General features: G+C 48.2%; 1 protein-coding gene across 2 annotated transcripts in view; it reads left to right on the top strand.

The window, feature by feature from the left end:
- Cep164 (centrosomal protein 164) overlaps positions 1 to 25,341 on the top strand; it is a 63,203-nt gene that overhangs the window by 11,203 nt on the left and 26,659 nt on the right. Inside the window, exons 4-8 of one of the 2 annotated variants that reach the window (XM_021639752.2) lie at positions 7,421 to 7,625; positions 13,984 to 14,139; positions 14,486 to 14,611; positions 15,995 to 16,072; positions 24,102 to 24,482. In XM_021639752.2, the coding sequence (XP_021495427.1) occupies positions 7,421 to 7,625; positions 13,984 to 14,139; positions 14,486 to 14,611; positions 15,995 to 16,072; positions 24,102 to 24,482 (946 nt within the window). Of the gene's footprint in view, positions 1 to 7,420; positions 7,626 to 13,983; positions 14,140 to 14,476; positions 14,612 to 15,994; positions 16,073 to 24,101; positions 24,483 to 25,341 lie in introns of both variants that reach the window. The other variant, XM_021639751.2, reaches the window with a different exon arrangement.

The raw sequence follows: 25,341 nt of genomic DNA, 5'->3' as shown, positions 1-25,341 counted from the left end.
CCCAGGTTGCTTGCCCTGCTTTTTTTTTTTCAGTGATGGGCTACAATGTGGCAGCATAAGCCAAATAAACTCTTTCCTCCCCACATTGCTTTTGGTCTTGGTGTTTCACCATACCAGTAGCAACCCTAACTAAGACGTTACTTATGCGTATGTGAGCGCAGTTACTTATAAAGGCCAGGAGAGGGTGCTGGATCCTCTGGAGCTAGAGTTACAGGAGGTTGTGAGCTGCCTGATGTGGGTACTGGGAACTGAAATCAGGCCCTTTGCCAAAGCAGTACACAATTTCAACCACACGTCTTCTCTTCAGTCCCCTGGCTTTTTTTGTTTGTTTGTTTTTTAAGTTTACATGAGCCATTTCCCCACACCCCGGGGATGAATTTTAGCGCTCAGGGGCAAAAGTGCTATGACTCTGCAGGTTACCTCTTGTTTCAGGACTGAGCAGGCTGACTTGAAGGTCCTTGGGGTAGGATCAGAATGTACCTCTAGACCACAGAGCTGCCACCCTAGCTCAGTCCTGCCACACTGAGGACGGGTCTTTGTTGGTCCTTGCACACTGGTGGAATGCACACACAGTGACACCTATGGGGTTTGGGGAGATGGCTCAGTCTGTAAAGTGCTTGCTTTGCAAGCGTGAGGCCCTGAGTTTGGTGCCTGAAAAGTCATGTACTGTTAAAAAGCCAAGCATGGTGGCACTTGTCATCTCAGCATTGGGAAGGCATATTCCTCGGGCTTGCTAAGCAGCTGGTCCAACACGCTTGGTGAGCTTTAGGCCAGCGAGAGACTGCCTTAAAAGCAAGGGAGATGGTTCTTGAGTAACAATGCCTGCACCTGTCCTCTGGCCACCACATGTATGCACGCATGCGTGCATCAGTACACGTATGAGAACGTACCTACACAGAAAAAGCCATGGCTGTATCTCCTCAATACATCTAAAATTGATGCCAAGGCCAAAGGAGTTTGTAGCGAGGCCACACTAGTTAGGCAAAAAAGATTTCTGTCTCCCTTGGCAACCATCCTTGTCTCTGCTGTCCTTGAATTTGTGTAGCGTAATCTTTTCTTCTTCAAATCATTGTTGTGTGCCTGTGTGTGTGGGGGGGGTATGTGTGCCACAGTGTACATCAGAGCACAGCTTGGTGGAGTTGACCCTCTCCTTCCGCCTTTACCTGGCTTCCGGGTTAGCTGAGCTCAGGCGGCCAGGCTTATGCATTTACCCCCTTGTCCAGGACTTGTGTAACCTGTTCTTGCCTGGCTTCATGCCCTTGGGTTCGTTGATACTGTAAAATTCCCTCGAAGCTGTCTGGATTGTGAGAGAACTCATTCGGGTGATCTCTGAGAAGCAGTGGTTTACAGTGAGAAAACAGTGCCCCAGGAGGGGAAGCTGAAATAAGGCGCGGTCACTGCTGCCAGCTCCCTACTCCTGAAGACCGCATCACCCCCACTCACAGTGGCACCACTGAGCGCTGCATGGCTGTTCTCTCCTGCCTTCACTTCCTCTCTCATCACCGGTGCAGACCCCCGGCCGAGTTGTCTCCCTGGAGCTGTGATACTGAGTTTGCCTCTTGCTACAGGGTAGGGTTTCCAGTTTACCCTAAACTAGTCCTGGGGTGTCCTTGGGGCGCTGTCTCAGCTGGGAAGGTGCATTTGGTGGGCTAGGTAATTGTCCCTTTCTTACCCAAGCCATTAGCTGGGTTGACTGAACTTCAAAATGGCTGCGCTTATCCACCTTAGTCTCCTCAGCTGAAGGCACAGACTCTTTTCAGCTTTCCCCACTTGACAGGCTCCTCATTCTGTTGCTCTTTTAGCTGCCTGTCCTTGGACCAGCTCCAGTTTCGCATCTTTCTCTAGGAAACCTGTTAGCGCTTCCGACAGTATTCCCGGTGCTGAGAACTCAAGCTTGTGTTTGGAAGATAGCGCCTTCTGTTTTGTGCCAGTGCCCTTTCCGATGGAAGGTGGGGAACTGGCTGGTGGAGGGCCAGCTGTGTGCCAGGCCTTGTGCCAGCTGCCACCATGTACCTGCTAGTGTGGCTGACACTCTCTTGTCCTATAGAGAGAACATGAACCATTTTTATTTTCTAAAATAACATAAATCATTAAATGTTATTTGTACATGTCACCTTTTACTCCATTCTTCTTCAAGGGTAATTGTCCTCAATTGGTTTACTTCCTCTAGAACTTTTAACACACACACACACACACACACACACATGCGCGCGCACACACACACCACTTGTAGTTTTACTGTTGTAATCATAACTGTTACATTGTATGTACTGTTATTCTGTGCCAGTATAATATGTAGGTCTAGCTCTCTCTCTCTTTCTCTCTCTTTGAGACAGTCTTGTTATGTAGCCCAGGCTGGTTTTAAACTTGGAATCCTTCTGCCGTAGTCTTCTGAGTTCTTGGATTACAGATGTGTCTTTCTCTCTCTCACTTTGAGACAGCCTTGTTCCTTTTGCCTTAGTCTTCTGAGTTCTTGGATTACAGATGTATACCCCCCCCCCTTTTCTTCTGAGATAAGGTCTCATGTTGGCCTTCACCTTATACTGTAGCCGAAGATGACCCAGAAGTCCTGATCCTCTTGCTCATGCTGGGATTATAGGTACGCTGCGTTTTCTTAAGATTTATTTATTTATTTTATGTATATGAGTGGTCTGTTTTCATGCACAGCAGAAGAGGGAATCAGATTCCTTATAGATGGTTGCGAGCCACCATGTGGTTGCTGGGAATTGAACTCAGGTCCTCTGGAAGAGCAGTCAGTGCTCTTAACCACTGAGCCATCTCTCCAGCCCCTGTTGTTTTGTTTTTGTTTTTTTTTTTTTTTTTTGATTCTTCAGCTCAGACAGCGAGATTGATGGTTTATTGTACACGAGTTACACTTGGCCACAAGCGAACAGAACTAGTCCAGAATGACAAAGGTCCAGGGCAGAAGGCGAGCGGGGCTGTTCCGGTTGCAGGGAAGGCAGCCTGCTGCTCGGGTGGTCTCGGCGAGGGTGTTCCAGAGGCCATCAGAGGCGGTACTGCCCACAGGGGCGGTCCCAGGCCGACAGCTTGCACCAGCGTCCTGGCCTTCAGCATCCTTCACTTCTGCAGCCTTCGTGGTGCCAAGTCCATTTACTTGGACCTCTGCCTCATCTTTCTTCTCTTGCGCTTCAGCCTGCGCATTCGCTTCTTCCGCCACTTCGCTCTCATGGCGCAGGAGTTGCAAGGAAGATGGCGCTAAGGCCGAGAGCTGTTGTTTTGTTTTAAGACAAGGTTTTACTGTGTAGACTAGGCTGGCTATGAACCTGTGAACCTCCTTCCTCAGCTTCTTGAATGTTGGGATTATAGGCATATGCCATCATGCTTAATTTGTCTTCTTGTAATAATTTCATTTCTGTTGCTATGATAAAATACCTTAACCAAAAGCAACTTCAGGGAGGAAGGCTTTGTGTTAGCTTGCAGTTCTAGGTGACAGTCCATCTCCGTCACGTTGAGAAGTCCAGGAGCAAGAGCTTGAGGCTGCTGTTCACATCATATCCATAGCCAAGCACACACAGAAACGGTGTATCTGTGTGACTTGCTACCCAGCCATTCTCTTTGCCTTTGTTTGTTTTGAGACAGTCTCAATGTGTAACCATGGCCAGTCTAGAACTCACTGTGCACACCGGGCTGGCTTTGAACTCACAGCCTCTGTCTCCGGAGTGCTGATTAAAGTCAAGCATTACCACACTCTCCTCTCTCCTCGTATACAGTACCAGGCCCCAAATCAGCAAGTGATGATACCCACATCATGGACTACTGTCAATTCAATTCAATTCCCCCCCCCCCAGACATGCCGTAGCTCAACTGGATCTGGATCTAGAATTTTTATTTCTATTTCTCAATTGAGACTGTATTCCTGGGTGATTCTAGGTTTTGGCCAAGTTGATGTTTAAAACTAACTAATCATCGCACTACCTTACCTTTTTATTTTAGCAGTTACATACTTTGTCTTATTAGACACGCCACGTCTTACATGTGTGTGTATTTGTGTGTGTATGTTAATGAGGCTGGAACATAGAGCCAGTGCATGCTACCCAGGCACTCTATAACCTAACTATGTCCCTACTTCAGGTGTATCACATTCTAAAACAAACAAACGAGCAAACATACAAACAAAAAACCCTCTTATACTAAAGAACATTTAGATTTTTTTTTTTTTTTTGAGACTAATCATGCATAAGAGAATCCGTTTCTGGGGCTAGAGCAATGGCTAGGTGGTTAAGAGCACTGGCTGCTTTTCCAGAGGACCCAGGTTTGATTCCTAGCACACTCATGGTCTATAACTCTAGTTCCAGGGGATTCTATGTTCCCTCTGGCCTCCAAGGGTACCAGGCACATGTGATGCACATATACACACAGACAAAACACCCACAGATGTTTAAAAAAGAAATGAGTTTCTGTATTTCCTTCTGTCTTCCATTGATGTAGTCATATGTCTTGTGCTGTTCTTTCTTATTATACGGCTTTATAATAAGTCTTGACAAAACAAAACAAAACCCCAAAACCAAAAACAACAACAACAAAATAGTCTTGAAATCTTTCAGGGTAGGTATTCCAATCTTGTTCCCATTTCTTCTTATTGTTAGTTATTTAATGTTTATGGATATTTTGCATGCATCTATGTCTGTACCACATGCATCCTTGGTGCCTGAGGAGTCAGAAGACGGACTTGGATCCCTTGGAACTAGAGTTACAGATGGATATGAGCCACCATGTAGATGCTGGGAATTGAACCTGGGTCCTCTGAAAAGGAGCCAGTCCTTAAACACTGAGCTACCACTCTAGCCCCTAGTTCTCATTTTCAAAGTCTCATTCTAAGTTCTGTCATTTCCTTGTGAATTTAAACTTTGTCTTGTCACTTTACCGTTTGGATTGGGATTGCACATAAATCAATTAGAGGAGAATAGGTATCTTAAGTGCTATTGAATCTTCCAGCCTATGAACACCATCTGTTTCCATTTATTTAGGTTTCCTTTAATATCTCTAAGAAATGTTTAATAGCTTCTGTGTACATGTCTTGCCTTTCTTTATCAGATTTGTCCTTAAGTAGTTCATGTTTGATGCTTTTGTAAATGCTGTATTTTCAGTCTCCAATTGTTTGTTGCTTTTATAGAGAAGTAAAATTGGTTTCTGGATATTGATCTTGCACTGTACAACCTTGCCAAAATCAATTATGTCAGGCCTACTGGTTTATTTATTTATTTACTTATTTTTAAGATTCTGTAGGATTTTCTACAGAAGTGATTTTGTCTCCTCGGAATAAAGGTATTTCTGCCTCTTCCTTTCTAATCTGCTGCCTAGTGACCAGAGCCTTCAGCATCATTAAGCAGAGGCAGAGACAGCGGATGTCTTTGCTTTGTTCCTTAGGGCGAAAGCTCTCAGTTTTCATCATCAGGTAGCTGTTGGCTGTAGGCTTCCTGTAAATGACCTTCACCAGGGGAGTTTCTTCTGTGGCTCCTGAGAATTGGAGAAGGGATAGACGGATTCAATCCAGTGCTTTTCTACATCCATATTTTTCTTTTTCAGTCTTTTCTAATAGTCAAATTTATTGATTTTCATTTATTTTTATTAATTAATTTTAAATTACATTTATTTATCTATATCTACCTACATATCTGTGTATTTATTCGGGTGTGTGAGTGTGGGCTTATCATAGCACTTCTGAGTATGGAGGTCAGAGGACAACTTGTGAGAGTTGGTCCTCTCCTAGCATGTGGGATCCTGGAAGGGAACTCAGGTCCTCAGGCTTGGCTGTAAGCATGTTCACCAGCTGAGCCGTCTCTCTGACCCAGATTTTCAAACGTTAAACCAAAGTTCATATTCCTAGGATAACTCCACTTGGTCATGATGTATGATCCTTTTTATATTTTATGGGGTTTGATCTTCTAAAATCACATTAGTTGTTATTGCATCTGTGTCCATGGGGGAAACTGGTCTATAGCATCATTTTCTCATAATGTCTTTATCTTGTTTTCTGCCATGTTATTGTTGTCTTCATAGAATGAGAATTTTTTTCCTCTTCAGGTTTATGGACAATTTTATTAGACAAGGATTGCAGTTATTTTTGCTTTAAATATTTGTTAGCATTTACCATTGTGATCATCTGGTCCTAGAACTTATTTGGGGGAGGGAGTTTTAACTTCAGATCCAGTTCTACAATTAAAATTAATCTGTGTGTGGATAAGTGCACAAAAACAAGAGGCAAAGGCAGGATTCTTGTAAGTTTGAGGCCAGCCAAGCCTGGTTCTCATAGGGAATTCCAGCCCAGCCAAAATTCCGTAATGAGACCCTTTCTCATCCCTGCCCCTATGAGATATTAAGACTATTCAGCTTTTTTTTTTTCTGCTTTGCTTTGTTCTTCGAGTCTCTCCGTGTAGCCCGAACCGACTTTGTAAATTAGTCAGTTCTCAGATTGAAAGAGATGACAACCTTGAACTTGGCCCTTCAACTTCCACATCTTGAGTGCTGAGATTAGAGGGGTGGACCTCCTCCACTGTCTCAGACCGGAAATACTGTGCCTAGAATACTGTATAGAGAAACATAATTTAAAAAAATGTGTATGTGTATGTGTATGTGGGTGCCTGCTTGTCTGTATATACATTGTGACTGCAGATGCCTGAGACGGTCAAAGGAGGGTGTCAGGAGTTTGGAACTGTAGTTACACACAGTTTTGAGCTGCCATGTGGGTGCTGGGAACTGAGCCCCGATCTTCTGCAAGAATGGCAAGTGCTCTTAACCACTGAGACATCTCTCCAGCCTCATTAAAAAAAAAAAAAAAAAAAAGTTAGTTTATTTTCAGGTGTCTCTTTTCCTTGAGAAATCTTTTGGAAGTTTGTTGCTTGTGTTAGAAAAACAATAAAACGAAGAAAGAAAGTTAGTTACTGTGGCAACTTTGAATATTCATACTTTATCCTCCATGAATTTATTTCTCATATTTAAAAATTCCACCTTCTCTTTCATGTTGTGTTCTGGGTAATTTCCTAGGTTTATTTTTCAATTCCTTATTTATTTACTGTTCAGTGTCAAATTTGATGTTTAGCACACTTTAAAAATAACTGTCTGAGATGGGTGGTGGTGCACACCTTTAATCCCAGCACTCAGGAGGCAGAAGTGGGTGGATTTCTGTGAGTTCGAGGCTAGCCTGGTCTACAAAGTGAGTCCAGGACAGCCAAGGCTACACAGAGAAACCTTGTCTCCAAAAAGCAAAAAACCAAACCAAACCAACAAACCAACCAAACAAAAAACCCGAAAAACAAAACAAAAACCCAAAACAAAACAAAAAACCAACTCTTTGTTGCTATAAGTTAGTTTATATATCCCAATGTTTGTTCTGTTTAAATGAATTTTGCTCTTGCTGGACCTTAGAAGGGACTAACTTCTGAACTCTGCTCACCCCTAGCCAGAACATTACAGGTGACCTTTACTATTTCAACTTTGACACCGGGCAGTCCATCTGGGACCATCCATGTGATGAGTACTATCGGAAGTTGGTGATCCAAGAACGGGAGAAGTGGTTGGCTCCTGGGGCTTTTAAGAAAAAGGACAAGAAAAAGAAAAAGGAAAAGAAAAACAAGAAGGACAAAGAGACCTCCAGAAGTCCCCTGGTAAGCAAGCCTAAGGCCAGCACTTAGACAGGGCTGCAGCCCAAGGAGGTGTGGTGACCTTCCAGGGCTTAAAACAATGGTGAATTAGGGGCAGGACATTGTCTCATTTTACCTGGTAGATTTTTCTTTCAGCCTCTCACAGTTGTTACTTCTGTAAATAATTCCTTCTCTCTCCTTGGGAAGCACGAGTTACGTGACAAGGTGAGCTCAGCGGGGCAAGGTCCGTGTTTTGCATTTGATGAAGTGGGGAACAGAGACAGGAGTGGTTGAGTTGACCTCAGGCTGCCCTGGTGTGGGCTCATCATTTTAAAATTATCTTCAAGTTTTAAAAGAAAAGCTGGGCTTGGTGCTGCATGTGTGCAGTCCTAGTACTTGGAAGGCTGAGTCTGGAGGATCACAAGTTTGAGGCTGACCTGTAACTGATAAAGCCATGGTCTTTGTGGCCAGTGTCCTTGGCTAGCGCAGGGTAACAGCAGTTAAACTGTATCATACTCACTTGGTCTCCAGTAGCTTCTGGGCTTAGTTCTGAGGGCTCTGCCCATTATTTATGTGTCCCTGTGGGAGGTGGAAGCCATCACCCTTACTTCAGGAGGAGCTTAGTGAGAGCCTTATAAAGTAAGGCCCTGTGGTTCAGGGCAGACTGTTCCCTTCATGCACACATGGGGCAGCCAGCCTGAAGAAGCAGCTGGGTTCAGCCCTGTGTGGAGCATTTGGAAGACTCTTTCAACTCTCAGTGGTCCAGTTGTTTTGTCCTTTTGATTTGGGGTCTCATCTGGCACCGCCCCCTAGCCCCTAGGATCCCCAGGGCCACACATGCACGGGCTAGGCAGGTATTCTATTGCTGAGCCTCATGCCCAAACCCACTTCTTCCCTGAGGTCAGTTCTGGCCTTGAACAGTTGTTAAGTCGTTCAGTCCTTCATCATGTTCATGTTCTGCGGCTGTTCTGCACCCCTTGCAGCCCCCAGCTTTATGTCCCGAGAAACATAAAGCTGAGAAACAGGTCTGAGAAACAGGGTGAGAAGCCCGATCCTATCGGGAATGAAGACCGGCGCTTTCCAAATTGAATCTTAGACTTTTCCAATACTACCATGTATTTGAAAAGCAGAAAGTGATGTTGGGACTTTCGTTAGCCCAGGATAATCTAAAATGATATTTTGGCGTCTGGCAGGCTCCAGCCCGAACTCAAGGTGGGCTTGGGCGACAGCTGTGGCTTTGGATGTGTGCTTGAATCCCAGGAGCTCCATGTTAGAAGGGGCACCTTTGGTAGTTCTAGGAAAGAAGGATGGCTGGACAGCCTCGGGTCCTCTGTGGGACTGTGAGGGCCCAGGCCAGTCACCTCAAGCTTGAGTTTGTCCAGTGGTCAGGCCCGAAGCCCATGGGCTCCCTGGACCCTCTGGAAATGTGTGCTCCCAGCTGGCCGGTTGGTGTCTTTGCATGGGGTGTTGATTGTCTTGAGGCTTTCTTGTGGCCCCAAGGTTCTATGACCGAATGTCTTTAAGCAGTGCCGACTTGTGCTGGTGGTGGAAGGCACTTGACTGAGTTTCCCCAGCTTCCTCTCTTCCTCCCAGGACCTTTCTGGGAGTCCTTGATAAGGCTTTTATACAAGTCACTGATCACGAAACTGAGGGCTAGGGGAGCTTAGGGATGGATCGCATGGCTGTAGTTTACAGGTGTCTTCCAGGTGACTGTGGTGTCTTCATGGCTGCTCTGTAGGAGCCCAGCATAGAAACAGACAGGCTGCTCTGGTGTACCTGTGGCCCTGCTTCTCTTCCCTGTCACTCATACTGCGCTCTCTCTCTTTCTTGATCGCTCTCTTGCTCTCTGACTCTGTCTCTGTCTCTCTCTGTCTTGGAACTAGAACCTAGCAAAGGGCATATATTTAGCCTAAGGGGGTTTGGCCTTTCTTTTCTCTCCCTGATTCCTGCTTTACCTTAAGGAGGGTGGTTTTCTGCTGTGGGCCTTGGGCTGAGGTGGCAAGGCTCCGGCAGGGGGTCAATCTTAGCATTCTTTGCATGTTTATATACCCATCTAGGAGACACAGCCTGAGCAGGGACTTCTGCCTCCTTCCTCCTTCCTCCGTGGCCTGTCCCCTCTCCCAGCACCTGGGCTTGCCGATCTGGACCTAGATCAAGAGGTGCAGGCTAGAAATGAGGCCTCCTTTAAGAAAGGGAGGAGCCCGTGCTTGCTGGGCGACACACCGTGGCCCCTCACGGGTGCCCTTCCTGGCAAGCTGCAGCCACTCTCCAAAGGCCAAGCTTCGCGAACCCACCAGATCTTTGCTGATGTGGAGAAAATCTTAGGCAGGCCTCCCGTCCAGTGCAAGACAGAATTAGGAGACCCGCAGGGTCTGGAGTCAGCACAGAAGGGAACAGAGAAAATCTACCTGGGATTTTCAGACTCCGAAATAGAAAAGCTGGAATTGAGGAGCAGACAGCAGAAAGCCGGCCCTGGGGGTGCTCAGAGCGCCGAGCCACTCCAGAATGGGCAGGATGTGTCAGAATGCAGGAGCCACACCCCTGTCCACTCCAAGCTTTCCGAAGCTTCCAAAGGCCTGCATCTGCTCGGGGAGCACCACAGTCACAGCATAGCTACGCTGAGCTGCACTGGCCCCGGAGGGGACAAAGGTCAGAGCCCCGCTCCCTTGCCATCCTCTGAGGAGGAGCATTCCCTGTCCCTCTGTTCATCTGACCACGTGCTGCCTGCCAGGAAGAGCAAGCTGTTTTTACTAGAGAGCAGCCCAGCCGAAGACCTGAGCTGGCAGGGGATTCCTGGGGAAGGTGGGGACCTGGGCAGGGGGAGGTGGAGGAGAGAGCCTCCAGGACCGTGGATGGGACAGGTCTCCAAGCTTGTCAACAAGGACACCCCAGGGAGCTGCAAGGAAACAGAGTCTGTCACTCCCAAGCTTGCGGAGGCCTCAGCCGAGGATTCACCACAGGCACTCCCACCGATGCCACCTGACACCCTGGCATCAGAACCAGTCCCAAAGCCCCCTTCAGGGGAGTCTGCCAATGAAGACAGGAATAGTCCACCCGAGTCTCCAGAGCCTGCCAATGAAGACGGGAAGCCTAGTGTGGCTGGGGCTGACTCCGATAGCAGTAGCGGAGGGGGGTAGTAGCCTCGCCTCACCCCTGGGCTCACAGATCCTAGGTGAGGTAAACAACTTCCCCTGGGACCTTCAGAGTCCCCAGGGGTCTGTTCCTGTCATGGGCCAGTCAGGCTCAGGGCCTAGAGATACACATTTCTGCCCCTTCCTGGTGCCACAGTTGTCCCACATGCAGAGCTCTGCCGAGGAGCAGTCCGAGAGCGAAGACTATTCTGAGGACCAGAGATTCTACCAGCACATCCTGCAGATGGTCAAGATCTCCAGGCGGCTAGAGGGCCTGGGGCTGCCTGAGAACATGCAGGAAATGCCGTGCAAAGAAGTCGCAGGCATGGTCTGTTGCATAGCCGCGGAGTCTTCCAGGATGTCTAGTGAGGGTGAACCCAAGGCCACCAGCACTCTAGAGAGGGATCCCGGGTTACTGCCTTGGGAACCAGAGCTGCTGCAGCATCCTCAGGAAGGGGTCTCTGCCCCTGCTGGGCAGGAGGCCTCTCAGCAAGCACAGTGCCAGCCAAGCAACGACCTCAGGCAGGGGCTAGTCCAGCCGAGTTCCAACGCTGGGCTTGCTGCAGAGCCCAGCAAGATGCAACTTCTCAACCAGGTAGGCTTCTTAGGAAGTGGGGCCTAAAGCCTTTGGGGGGGCCCTTTCCGAGCTCAGCAGGGAGGGAGCAGGTGGAGCTGCGTTGCTCTAGTGCTCAGGCCCTACCTTCACTCAGTAACTGAGGATACATTAACTACCCAAAAGGCCCCCTGATGAGACGACCTGGCTTTCAAGTTCTGCTCCATCACCTGCAGGCTGGAGCTGAGGTTATCTGCTGATTCCCTTCCCTAGATGTATCCAGGCTCATGGGCAGTGCGCATGCTTTGAGGGGACTCTTCTGAGGGTGGGTGAGGTGGCCCTTGTACAGAATCCAGGCTCCTTCTGGGGTTTGGGAAGGCTTTCCTGCCCATTGATACGTAGGTAGTCTTCTCCACAGCTCTGCACTGTCCCTTCGTGGAGGCACACAGCACTAGAGTGACGCTCTCAGGGAGGTCTGTGCCCACAGTCTGCCGCTGCCACCCAGTCAGCTGCTTCTCCTCCTTGCCTCCCAGGGTCCCCAGAAAAATCATATGACTAGCCTCTGTCAGGCTGTGTGGGCCCTGTTTGTGACTTCACTGTCCTACCAGGATTTTCCAAGTGGCGGGGCTTATCTTGTCATTCTTTCACTTTGTTATTTTCAAGATTCACCCAGTTCATTATTGAGAAGTCAAGTTGGGTGGAGACCACGGGTCTCAGTCTGAGTTCCCTAGCTGTTTTGCTGGGGCCCAGCTGAGGCTTTGCCCAGTTGTCCACCCGGTCCCTAATTGTTGACACGCAGTGGCTCTCCGTTAGTTCTGATAACTAGTGTAGTACTATAAATACCGGATAGGCCACAGATTATCCTGAAAGTTTTAATTATCCCAATGGCATCAAGTTTATCTGCCCTGAAGGGCAGCGGCACGTGCAGCCCCACACTCAGAATTAATGGCCATCTGTAGACGACGATCAGCTAGGAGCCAGGGATGTATAATTTCCCTGCTAACCACTGCTTCAGGAAAGGCCCCAGAGAACAAAGCCCTCAGCCTGCCTGTCTCTCTCCCTCAAGCCCCCAGCACGTGAGCAAATTAGCCATGTCAGGAGTCTGTAATTTTCTATAAATACAGCGTGGGAAGGATTTTGCTTGCCAATACGCTTGGGCTGGTGGGAGGGCTGAGCAGGCCAGGCAGGCTCAGTTTTGCTCACAGTCCAGTGGGAGAAACTTCCTGTGCGTTTTCCTACCATAGTCCTAAGGGCACATGAAATATAATCCCGGGCTCAACCCCCTCTCTGTCCCCTCTAAGCCTGTGACTCTAGATAGGATTCTTGACCCACGCCCACCTCCGTTTCCCCAAGTCAGGTCTCCACATAGTGGTAGAGTCCACCTTAGGTGGCTGTGAGAATGAGGGGGCCTAGTTTGTCACTGGCCGGCTTTCTGTCAGTAGCTTTTCTCTCTGACTGAGATGTTCTAGGAGGGAGATCTCCAGAGGTAAGGACTGGCCAGCAGGGTGGTGACTCTGACCTTGGATTCCTCACTCTTTTCTTTTTTTTTTTTAAACTCTTTAGGGGTTAGAGTGGAATGAAATACGTTCTCTTTGTTCTATACATTGTAAATTGAGAAAAGTTTAGAAGAGCGTTGTAATTTGTTCCCAGGATGCTTTGCTGATCTCTTTTTTAAGATTGTGTGTGTGTGTGTGTGTGTGTGTGTGTGTATGTGTGTGTACCTGTGTGCAAGTGCAAGTGCTTGTGGAGGCCAGAAGAGAATGTCAAAGGTGGTCTGGGACTGGAGTTGGAGGCAGTTACGTGTGAGCTGCCTGAGGTGGGTCATGGGAACTGAATGAACTCAGATCCTCTGGAAGATCGGCAGACTCTCTTAACCATTGAGCCACCTCTCCAGCCCCTACGTTGGCCTCTTGCTTCTGCTAAGTTAGACGATCATAAGACAGAGCTCTGTAACAACATTGATTCCATAATGTTGCTACAGCCCTGGGCTCCTTACAGAAGCTTCCCCCCCACCCCCATGCTCACCATCTCATTTGAGCTGCTGAGCAGACCTCACAGGGCCAAGTATGGACCCTCTTCATCTTGCAGATGAAGGAACTGGGGACGTGAGAGGCTGTGAGCAGCCTGAGGGTCCACACATTCAGACCTGGCCTGGATTTTGACTCCAGTCTTCACTGGCATAATGGAAGCCTTCGCTTGGCTCTCCTGAGGATCGGGGAAAGCAAGTCAAAGAGAATGCCAAGGCACATGCTGAGGTGCAGCAGCCTCCGGGTGCACGCACGGTCCTCCCAGGAGGCCCGCACTTTCTTCTGCTGTTTACCTCTGTCTTTGTCAGTAGCATGTTGAGACTGCTTTTTCTTGACTCATCGGTTGTCAGTAACTAGGGTTACTAGTTCTAGTAATTAGGGTTTCATCTCTGCCTCCCTGTCCTGCTCACTTGTCATGTGCCCCCAAGTCTTAGCATCTGCCAGATGTGCTCAAGCATACAAGTTAGCAGAATCAGGAAACCAGCCTGGATTTCTCCCCCAGTTGGCACAATGGTATTTCTGGATGTTGTGTTTCATTAGCAGCCTTCCGAGCGGAGACGGTTTAAACTTGAACGGGCAGAATTTAGATGCTTTATTTTTATATCTGTCTCTGACATCCTGAGAACCTCCTGGTTTCTGGGGTTTATAACGAGATGTGTTCTGTTGCCCAGGTCCTGGGTTCCCCCTTAGCCCCAGTCCAGGCCCCAGTTTGGGGCCTGGCTCCCTTACGAGGCCTTGGGGATGCCCCACCCTCTGCTCTTCGTGGATCTCAGAGCGTGAGCCTGGGGAGCTCGGCAGACTCTGGGCAGCTTGGAGAACCCACACTGGTGAGTCCTTTCTCTGCTGTGCATGTGTGTTGTTACTGTGGGACCTTTTGGGTGTCATACTTGGAACTGGGGCCTGTCACTTACAGAAAGCTGTGTCTTCAGAGTTCATCATCTAGTCTGAGAGGAGTCACTCTGCCAGTGGAGGTGGGCTGGGGTAGGGTAGGCCACGTGTGCTGAATTCCGCATCCATGTGGCTGGAACAGTGGGAGATGGGAAGGGAGTAAGCCGTGTGAATTAGAGTCCAGATCTGTGGACACAGTAGGACTTGACTGGGAGCATGTCGGGATGGTTCTGAAGATCATCCTGGTGAGTCCCCTGCTCCCTTTCTGTTTCGGAGTCTCCACAGGGTCTCAAGGCTGCTGCTTGTACAAAGGGTCTCTTGGGTTCTGTCCATGAAGGCAAGAATGCTCTGAGCCTCTTGACTTTAGGGGAAGAGACCAATGAGGAGGATGAAGAGGAAAGTGACAACCAGGTAATGGTGAGATTCTCTTTCAGGCCTGGAAACCCTCTGGCTATATGTTTGTTTGTTTGTTTTTTAATTGTGGTAAAGTGCTTAAACACACAAACACACACACACACACACACACACATACATACATGTGCAGTTTTAGCTTATTTTAACTGTACAGTAGTTCAGGGATATTAGTTTTTTTTTGTAATATTATGTTACTATCACTACTGTCCATTTTCAGAACTTGTTTATAATCCCAATTTTGATCCACTACACAATAAGTCATTACTTTTTCCTCCAGCCCCTGCTAGTCTCTTAGGCTGTTTGTTTTTTTTTTTTTTTCCTGTTCATGAATTTGCCGGTTCTAGATGTTTTACATGAGCAAACTCTCTGGCGTCTGGCACCTTTTCACTCAGTATGGTGCAGTGGGTATGTAAACACTCCTTTTGAAGCCTGGTGGGTGTGCGCGCACCATGTCCTGTTTACACAGGCATCTGTTGGTGGGCACATGGACTGCCTCTGTCTTTGGCTAACCTCTGAGGCCATCCCTGCCCCCTCCCCCACCCATTTTAAAAATAAATAAAAGTGATCTTTCCACCTATAACCCCCTCTCTTGACCAGCCTGTATGCTTCTTAGGTCTGATCTGATCTGGGGAGCCCAGCATACTTGCTTGGCCTTGTGCTCACTGGGTAAAGGCCTGCTCAGTGAGACCTGCCCTGTAGTCCTCCAGAGCCTTGCAGGGTACCCCACTCTCCTGCATGTGCTTCATGTTGGTCTGGCCTTTTGACTTACCACTTGTTTTATGTGTGTGTGTCTGTTTCTGTCACCTTGACACAAGCTAGTGTGTGTATGTGTGTGTTTTCTGTCAACTTGACGCAGGCTAGAGTTATCTGAGAAGAGGGAACCCCGACTGAGGAAAAATACTTCCCTGAATTAGCCTGTAGGCAAGCCTGTGGGGCATTTTCTTCTCTCTCTCTCTCTCTCTTTTTTTTTAATTTTAAATTTGTTATTTATTACAATTTATTCACTTTATATCACAGCTGTGGCCCCCTCCCTCATCTCCTCCCAACCCCATCCTCCTTCCCTCTTCTCCCCCTATACCCCTCCCCTAGTATGTGTGTCCAGCACACTGTGGTGGGGCCCTCCCTGAGCAAGTGGTCTTGGGCTGTGTAAGAAAGCAGGCTGAGCGAGCCAGGAGGAGCAAGCCAGTAAGCAGCACCCCTCCTTGGCCCCTACGTTAGTTTTTGCCTCTAGTCCCTTCCCTGAGCTCCTTCAGTAAGGGTCTGTGACCTGAGAGTTGTAAGCTGAAATGAACCCCTTTCTCCCCAAGTTGCTTTTGATCATGGAGTCTTATCACAGCAATGAAAAACTAAGTTACCACTCACAGTTCTTTTTGCTTGCAGAGTGTCCGAAGCTCCGGCAAGCTTCTCAAGAACCTTCATCTGGACCTTGGTGCCCTGGGAGGTAACTTTGAGTACGAGGTAAGAGCCTGAGGCCCTTGCTGCTAAATGCCTCAGGCCATATCTTTTTTTTTTTTTTCCTCCTTCCTAAGCTTTGCAGGCTTTGGAACATATTTGGAAAGGGAACTGGTCTATTGGGGTCTGCCCAGGATTTCTGGGGTTCAGGGCATCCTTTTGTTTTCTCAGCTATCAATGACCTAGTTTTTGGAAGTCCTTGCACTAGCAGGTGCTTTGAGCATGAGATATGCATACTTTGCCTCCTCGTACACTACATGGGGAAGAGATTTCTTGCCTAGACACCAAGCAAACCTGGCGGAGGAGATAACATTTGCCCTGGGTTTTGAAGAGAGACTAAATTTTAGACAGGGGATAGTCTAGGTAAATGAACAGCCCAAGGGAAGATTTAAGGATGGAAAAAAGCAAATGGGCAGGAATAGCTTCCAAGTTCCCATCCTGTTGCTGCGGGCTGGCCTGCGCTGCCACCAGCATGTTCTTCATGGCTAGCACACAGGCATGTGTTGAAGCCTGGACTTAGAAATCATAGGAACCTCTCCTGTTGTATGTTCTCTGTCCAGTGTCTGATTTACTAATTTTTAAACAATTAACAGTTCTCTAAATAGTCTCCAAATTTTTGTTATAAGCAACGAAACATGAAGTTGTTAATTAGATTCATACAGACATTTAAATACTGACTGCAAGGTCTAAGCCCCATACAAGTCTTATATATTATTATTATGTTTTTATTAGTGCCTTTCACACCTTAAAGTCCAAATCACTTTTACGTCATTAGAATGGCCATAAAGCCGGCCAGAAAAGCAAAGGTGCCCCCATCACAAATTACAGTTGGTTTCTTTACTAACCTTATTCTTTGTGTGTATGTGACTGTGTGTGACACATGTGTATTTGCTGGAGCATATGCTGAAGTGGAGGCCAGAGGAGGACATTGGGTGTCACTCTCTGCCTAATTATTCCTCAAGATAGGCGTCTCACTGAGCCTGGCTCTAGGCTGGCAGCCAGCGTGCCCCACTGATTCTCTGTATCTTCCTCCCACAGTCCTGGGGTCACAGGTGCGTGGCCACACCTGACTTTTTACATGGGGGCTCATGCTTGCATAGCAAGCACTCTTACCGTCTGAGACATCTCCTCAGCCTCTAGTATTATTATTTGTTTTTTTTGTTTTGTTTTTTTGAGATAAAGTTTCTCTGTGTAGCCTGGCACTGTCTCCGTCTACATGCTGACTGACAGGCTCTGTATTGGTACTTACGACCTCACTGTGGGTGCATCTTTAAAGGGATTCAACGCTCTCTTTGGGGCAGGACCCATTGCATAGTAGAGCATTGCTTATTATCCCAGAATCTGCCCGGCCTTTTGGTTCTGCACAGCCAGATATGTTTTGATTGTGACTTTAGTGCTTTGTGCCAAACATAACACTTTCCCCAACTGTCCCATCTGGATCTCCAATCTGATACATGTCTGCCTTAAAATTGTTCCTTCTGAGCAGAACTAGCCTGCTTGAGTAAAGAATTCAGTGTGATTCTCTGACAGGGGGACTTTGTTTTCTTCCCACCCACCATCACCCAGTGCGGACTGACTGGTGGACTCAGAGGGAGGCACTCAGTTTGCACGTGGGAGGATGTCTGTGGTGAGGAGAAGGGTTGTCAGGAAGACTTGCACGTTTGAAGAAAGAGGGTGGTTCTGGGGAGTGGAGCACCTTGGTGCTACATAATTTATGTCTGTGTACCCAGCACCCAGCCCACTGCCTGGGACACAGGGAGTGCTTTGCAGTGTTTGGTTTAACAGCTGAAGGCATGGAGTGTTTCTTCCTTCCCTTAGCTCGCTCAGGGTCTGGGTACAGTATTTGTTCCTTACAATCAGTGGTGGATTGAAATTCCACTGTAGCTTGATCATGATTACTTCGTAGTGGAGTACAGATGTCAACAGTATTTTCTCTTTTGACGCGATCTGGACTTCTGAAGTTTTCCCTTTGGGAGGAGGGGTGGGAGGAGCAGGAGAGTTTTAGACATTTGAATGGCTTGTGGGGAGTGGCTGCAGTAGGTGATGCTTGGACACCTCTCACTCCTGTCTCACTCCACATGGGGTGTTGGAGTCCTATGATCTAACCTTAGGTAGGTATTAGGGCTTTTTCTTGAGGGAGACGTTAATGATGGAGATAAGTGTAGGTTTCTAGGTAGGCAAAGCTGCCTCCACTTGGGCACAGACCTTTGAAAATGGCTTTTGTCCCAGAGTACAATTATGCCCTGCCCCTCACAGTTAGCTCCTGTTGCAGCCTTTCTTCTAGGGCTCACTCTGCGCTGTGCTGCCGAGCAGTCATTTTGCTCTTATTTCCATGAGAGGGCAGTAGGGTAGCAAGAATGCAGCTCTGTCAGTGTCTCCCTCCTTTGCTCTCCAGCCTAAACCCATTGGTAGTCTGTCGCAGACTGAAAGGGAAAGGTTTGTGGAACCCGCACCGAAGGCTTCTGAGGGCAGGGAGGCAGAGGGTGGTGAGCAGGCAGTATGTGGTCATGTGGTGCTGATGAAAAGCCATCAGCTGTCAAAGGAGAGGGAGGGTGCCTCGGCTTAGAAATCACAGGATGATGTCAGTGTGACTGCAAAGTACCAGCTATGCCCGGGGAGCTGGGCAAAGAATCGAGACCAACTGAATGGGCCTGAGACCCGGAGGGGTCTCTCCAGAACAGTATGAGTGTGTGGACATGCTGTTGAGGTAGCCTCCCCGATCCCCTGTGATTTTCCCCTCCGGTTCTATGTGCATCATAGGAGCCAACGCTTTCATGCTCTGGGCAGGTGAGGGTGTCAGACTGCAATCTGAGGTGGGGGCGGGGCTCACGACTTCTGAAAAGTGTTAGATATTCACAAAGTGGTCCTGACCATCACTGCTCTTCACCCCCTTCTCGTGCAGATGGCAAAATCTTGAAACATGCCTCGAAGCTAAAGGACCTGGGGACAAGGCAGGGGGAGGTTTGGGAGTACGAGCATGAGAGGGGTGGGGCAGAGCTATGTACACACAGAGCCTGGAGCAAGAGCCTCTACATGGGTGGCTGGAGTGTGCATATACTGGGGGCTGCAGGCCCTAGGCCTGGCATCATGCCAAGGACAGGGGCTAGGTGAACAGGGCAAATGTGGAGTCAGCTGAGATACAGATTTCCTGCATCCTTTCATAGATGAGAGACAGCTAGTGTTTAACTTCTCCTGCTTCTCCACCCATTTCTGGCTGTGCTGTCAATGTAGTCAATAGATGTGGACACAGGCCAAGGCCATTTATTTTATTTTATTTTAAGGCCATTTATTTTAATGGCCGCCTTATTTTTTAGCAATTTTATGTTTAGGTAGGCAGATTGAGACCATCCAGTCACATGGAAATCTTCCTTTTTTGGGGGGGGGGGCAGGATGCTGACAGTGGACGCTGGGACCTTATGCCTTAAGCACACACTCAGCTGTGCCCCAAGCTGAAATTCATTCTTTGAAGGGTTTAAGCTTGAGGCAGGGAGAGGTTGGGAGTATGAGCAGGAGAGGCGCAGAGCAGAGACGTGCACCCACAGAGCCTGGAGCAAGAGCCGCTAAGAGCTGCCTGGATGAAGCTCCAGAGTGTTGTAGGTGTGTTCTCTCCACTGTAACTATGGGAATCTAGGGGCTAGAGAGGTGGTTAGGATCACTCACTGTTTTCCCCAGAGATCGCTCAGGGTTGATGCCCAACACCCATATCAGGTGGCTCACAACTGTTTGTAATTCCAGCAGATCTTATGCCCTCTTCTCGTCTCCATGGGTACCCATACACACACAGACAGGCAGGCAGATGGGTGGGCAGACAGACGGACACACGACTAAAACAAAATCTTAAAAAAAGAAAAAAAAAGAATGAGAATCCACCTAAATCTGGTATCCTCTCCTTCCCTAGCCCCCTCAGTATTGGGACTAGAGCCCGGTCTCAGGTATACTAGGTACTAGCTGTACTATTGAGCTGATCCCAGCCACTGATACCCTTTGAATTTAAACATTTTTAGTTTAATTATTATTTTTTCTTTCTTTCTTTCTTTCTTTCTTTCTTTCTTTCTTTCTTTCTTTCTTTCTTTCTTTCCTTCCTTCCTTCCTTCCTTCCTTCCTTCCTTCCTTCCTTCCTCTCTTCTTCCCTCCTTCCTTCCTTCCTTCCTTCCTTCCTTCCTTCCTCCCTCCCTCCCTCCTTCTTCCTTCCTTCCTCCCTCCCTCCCTTCTTCCTTCCTTCTTCCTTCGTCCTTCCTTCCTTCCTTCCTCCCTCCCTCCTTCTTCCCTCCTTCCTTCCTCCCTCCCTCCCTCCTTCTCTCCTTCCTTCTTCCTTCCTTCCTTCTTCCTTCCTCCCTCCCTCCCTCCCTCTTTCTTTCCCTTTCTTTCTTTCTTTCTTTCTTTCTTTCTTTCTTTCTTTCTTTCTTTCTTTCTTTCTTTCTTTCTTTCCTTTCTTTCTTTCTTTCTTTCTTTCTTTCTTTCTTTCTTTCTTTCTTTCTTCTCTCTTTCTCTCTCTTCTCTCTTTCTCTCTTTCTTTTCTTGGCAGTGTCTGGCCTAGGGCTTGCTATATAGACAGGGCTGGCCTTGAATTCACAGAGATCTGCCTGCTTCTGCCTCTGGGATTGAAGGCATGCACCACCATACCGGGCTACCCTCTAAGTTTTCATGGTCTACTTGCTTTTCCATCATTTTGAATAGCTGAGAGTTAACATTTCACTTAATGTGCACTGTAATGAAATAGTCTAACCCCCATATGACCTTGGCAAATAAATATTGCACCTCCATTTGGGAGAGGAGTTTAGGAAGCCTCACCTCTTCCCACTGCCCCACGCACACGTCCTTTCTGTTTTGTTTTTGAGACAAGGTTTCTCTGTGTAGTCCTGGCTATCTTGCAAGTTGCTCTGTAGTCCAGGCTGGTCTCGAACTCAGACATCCACCTGCCTCTACTAGGGTTAAAGATGTGCACCATCACCACTTGGCATGACACATGCATTCTTAAACTAAAAACAATAACAACAAAAACCCTAAAACTCAGTCAAGACTTTACTGAACACCCTTATATGCCAGAAACTGGGTCCTGAGCTCAATAGAAAGTTCCTCTAGCGAAAAAAAATAAGCAAAGAACCTGCCAACTATTATAGCTATTGTGGTAGAGAGACCAAGGGTCCAGGATCAAAGACAAAGGAAGGCTTCCTGGGAGAGGTGAAGCTGAGAGGACCGGTGGTAGTTTGTCAGGGGATAGAGAGGGGAAGTAGTTGTTCCAGGAATAAGTGGCTTAGTGGTAGAGTCCAGGCTTAGCATGTGCCAAGTCTGACCTCTTTAACAACAAAGAGAATATGCATATCAGAGTAGAGAAATAGGACAAACAGGAGGAGATGTAAGATATGGCTGGAATGAACTGTGAGCAGCAGGGAGGGCTGGGGCCAGCTGAGACAGTGCATACTTTGTCCTGACATTTCCTCTGTCTCCTAATCCAAAATTTGTTGCTAGGTAACCCTTTAAGACTATGTTTAATGCCCAGATTGAAGTGGGAGGACAGGAGAACCTCCTTAATTCCAAGATGAGCCTGACTAGCATGGACTGGCTTCAGTTGCTGAATGAGTTATGTGGTGAACGCGCGCGCATGTGCGCGCGCACACACACACACACACACACACACACCACACAGGTACGCGTGCGCACTCACCCATCCACATATACACACACCCATGCACTGTGCCCCCTGCCTTTCTAAAGAGAAAGGGCTCACGCACCCCCTTCTGTCAACTCAGGGATCCAGTAGTTTTCTCTGTCTGAGTGTTGACAGTGATAAGAGCTGTGCTGGTTAGCATGTGCCTTTTCCACCTCACCCGCTTTTCTTCCAGGAACAGCTTGGTAACAGCGTCACACCTGCCTCTTTGGTTTGGTCCATGTGGGACACTCTACTTTTTCTCAGTGCTAGCCTAGTGCCCTGCAGGCAGGATCCTTCTGGTCACCTCTTGTTCCCTAAGGTAGTGTGCCCCTGGCACACTGAGGGCTCCCAGAGGATGAGTGTGTGGCTCTCCCCATCACAGAATGTTAGTGATCGTTTCTGGGGCACCGACAGTGTAGACAGGCGCAGCTCCAAGTTCCCTACCTCACTTAAATGAGTGCCGAGATTGCACCTCCCGCTCCCTTTACCATTCTTGGAGAGCCCAGGTTGGCCTGTCAGTCGGCTGCCAGATCTGCAGTGGTTCTGTCTTCACTGTGCTGGAACAGCAGACACATGTTGGGGCCTTCTTGAGCTGCCGGCTTGCCTTGTGGTGCTTGGCTTTCCACTGTCGTAGCGAACCATCTGAATTAAACCTTAAGAATATCAAGAGAAGGCTTATATCTGCCTGCAGTTTTGAAGTTGAAGGCCATGATTGATTAGCTCCCCCTATTTTGTGTCCTGGCGGGGTAGCACACCATGGCAGGACCATGTGGCACGGCAGAGATGTTCACATCATAAGCCAAGGAGCAAAGAGAAGAAGGGCACCGAGGCCCCTCAGCCTCTTTCAGGGGCATGCCCCCAGGAACCCGCAGACCTCCTGTTCCTAATGGGAACATTAGGGTCCTGGCCCTAAAATTTCACCCCCTCCCACCCTTCCACCCCGAGGAAAGCTTCCACCACATGGGCCTTTTCGGGAACATTTCAGATCCAAACTAAAGCACTAATCACACTCTTGGTTTTAATCTTCAGGACAGGGAATCAAGGAGCCTTAACCAGCCCCCTCAGGAGTTGTTCAGCCTGACAGCTTCAGTGCCGACACAGATGTTTCTCTGGAAGGAGGCCCTGAGCTTGAGCTCAGGAGAGATCCTTGGCTGAATTTCTGAGGGAGGCCTTTCTGTTCCTGCTTTGGTCAGCTCTGGGAAGAATTTAGTAGAAGTCTTGGATTTTCACTAGTGATTTTGAATTTGAAAAACACTGGTGTGGCCAGTGGGTTAAGTGTGCAGTTCAGTTTTCCTTTCAGGAGATCCAGCTGAAGTGGAGATTTAGAAAACTGCCAGCTGCCAGCTACTGGCCCTTTTGGTGACAGGTCCCAACAGGGGTTTGGGACCAAGGCCTTTCCTGCCCAATGTGGGACTTCTCTGACGGCAGCCACTTGAGCACTCTGCTTGGTTCAGATTTTCCCAGAACTGCCCCGTGCTGGTCTTTGTCTCCATCACAGGCGATGACCTGTCTGTTTCCAGGCCCTCCCTCCTCTGTCACCTCTGTCAGGTCTCTTACCCAGCCAATCCCATCTGGACACCTGCTTCTCAGGGACCCCAGGCTGTGAGTCCTGGACAGATGATGCTGTCCGTGGGGTTGCTGATGGGACCAGAGGAGGTGACAAATGATGGCAGAGTCACAGTAATTTCTAAGCCCCTCACGTACAGTTCCCGAGCTGGATGTATCTCTGCTACCATAGAATTCCCATTCTCTTTATCTGGATGTGAGTCGGGGCAGCAACCGGTGTTTTGCAAAGCTAGTTGGGTGAATAAGTGATGGCTCACAGTACGTAAAAACACAAATTGCTTTTGCACGGGACCTGAGTTTGGTTCCCTGTACCTGTATTGGGTAGTTTAGAACTGCCCATAATTCTGGTTCCAGTAGGAGCCAACACCTCTGGCCTCTGCAGACACCTGCACTTATGTGCCCATACCCCCACCCCCACCCATAATTAAAACAATATTGTTTAACACTTTGCTTGGGAGGGCCAGGGAGACAGCTTAGTGGGTAAAGTGGTTGCTCTGCAAGCATGTGGACATGAGTTCTGATCCCTAGCACTCATTTAAAAATCCAGATATGGCACTGTAACCCCTGTGGTGGCAGGCAGCAAAGAGAAGGTGGATCCCCAGAACATGCTGGCCAGTTAGTGACCAAACTGGTGAGCTCCAGATTCAGTGAGAACACACACACACACACACACACACACACACACACGCACACACAGAGCTATATGGGATACCATTAGGGTCACAGCTCCAACAGGAATCAAGAGAGTCAAGGAATGGCCACTCTCTTGTGTCAGTTTCTAAACTTTGGCTCCTTTCTGACACCGTCTTTGTTCTTCAGGAGTCTCCAAGAACCAGCCAGCCAGACAAGAAGGATGCTTCTCTGGACTCAGATCCCGCTCGGCCCCCCACTCCCGGCAAGCTGTTCAGCCAGGGTGCAGACAATAGTGTGGACAGTGCCAGTGACAGCAGGTTCCGGGGAAGAGGGGCAGGTCCCTGGAACCCACTGAACGAAAACGACAACTGCAATCTCAAGACTTCTGCAAGTCAAGGGGCTCCTGGGTTGGACCCTGAGGGTGATCAGGCTGCCAAGGTCTCTAAAAAGGAGCAGGCAGAGGACCTAGTGGAGACAGGAGAGGAGGATTCCAGGAAGGAAAGTGCAGCCAAGGAGCAGAAGGAGGCTTCTGCTCTGGAGGAGAGCATTTCAGAAGCCGCTGGTGAGGTAAGCCCCTCGACCCAAGGCAGTTGCCAGCTAGAGCCTGCTGCTGCTGTCGCCAGCCCCTTACAACTTCCTGCCCCCATGTCTGTATCTCTGAGTCCAGAGCCGCATTCAGCTTTCAACATCTGCCAGAGCCCTTCATTGTGACAAATATGCCCAGACCCAGCAGGCAGTAAAATCCCGAATGAAACTGCAGAGCTGCTGGCACTGGGAATTCAGAGCAGAAGTGTACTTTTCCCCGGGCACCTCCGGGGATATTTCTGCTCTTTGTTTCTCCTCTTTCCTTCTCTCCGCCTATGTGTTGTCTTGCTTTGTTGCAGTCTGAGTTCCTATAAAGTAGGATAGGGGTGTGTGTGTGTGTATGTGTGTGTATGTGTATGTTAGGGTGGGGTGAATGAAGGCTACCAGAGTTGCGTGTTCTATACCAGCCTGGGTAAGTCAGATTACAGAATGACTCTTCTCATCCATTTCTATGAGTTTGCTGTACCAGTCCCAAACATGCAAGTGGTTGCATTCAAAGATTACCCAATAACCAAAGTGGAAAGAAGTAGGTCTGTGTGTATGTATATGTATATAAGTATATCTGTATATGTGTATGTATACACACATGTATGTATATATGTGTGTGTGTGTACACAAACACACACACACACATCCACACATCCATACACCGTGCATGCACATGAGTTATACACACACATTAAGACACACTTTATTTTTTAAGATAGCATGATTCTAACTGCTGACTCTCTGTCTCCACTGTTCTTAACTCCCCCTTCCTGTCTGAATCCTGCAGCTCTGATCTGGGTTGTGCTTGTCCACTATCAGCACAGCCAAGGCGTACCTAGCCCCATTCTTGCAT

Source organism: Meriones unguiculatus, chromosome 1 (assembly GCF_030254825.1).
Source record: "Meriones unguiculatus strain TT.TT164.6M chromosome 1, Bangor_MerUng_6.1, whole genome shotgun sequence".
NCBI lineage: Eukaryota > Metazoa > Chordata > Mammalia > Rodentia > Muridae > Meriones > Meriones unguiculatus.
The sequence above is the reverse complement of the archived record's forward strand: the minus strand, read 5'-3'. Positions and strand labels throughout refer to the sequence as shown.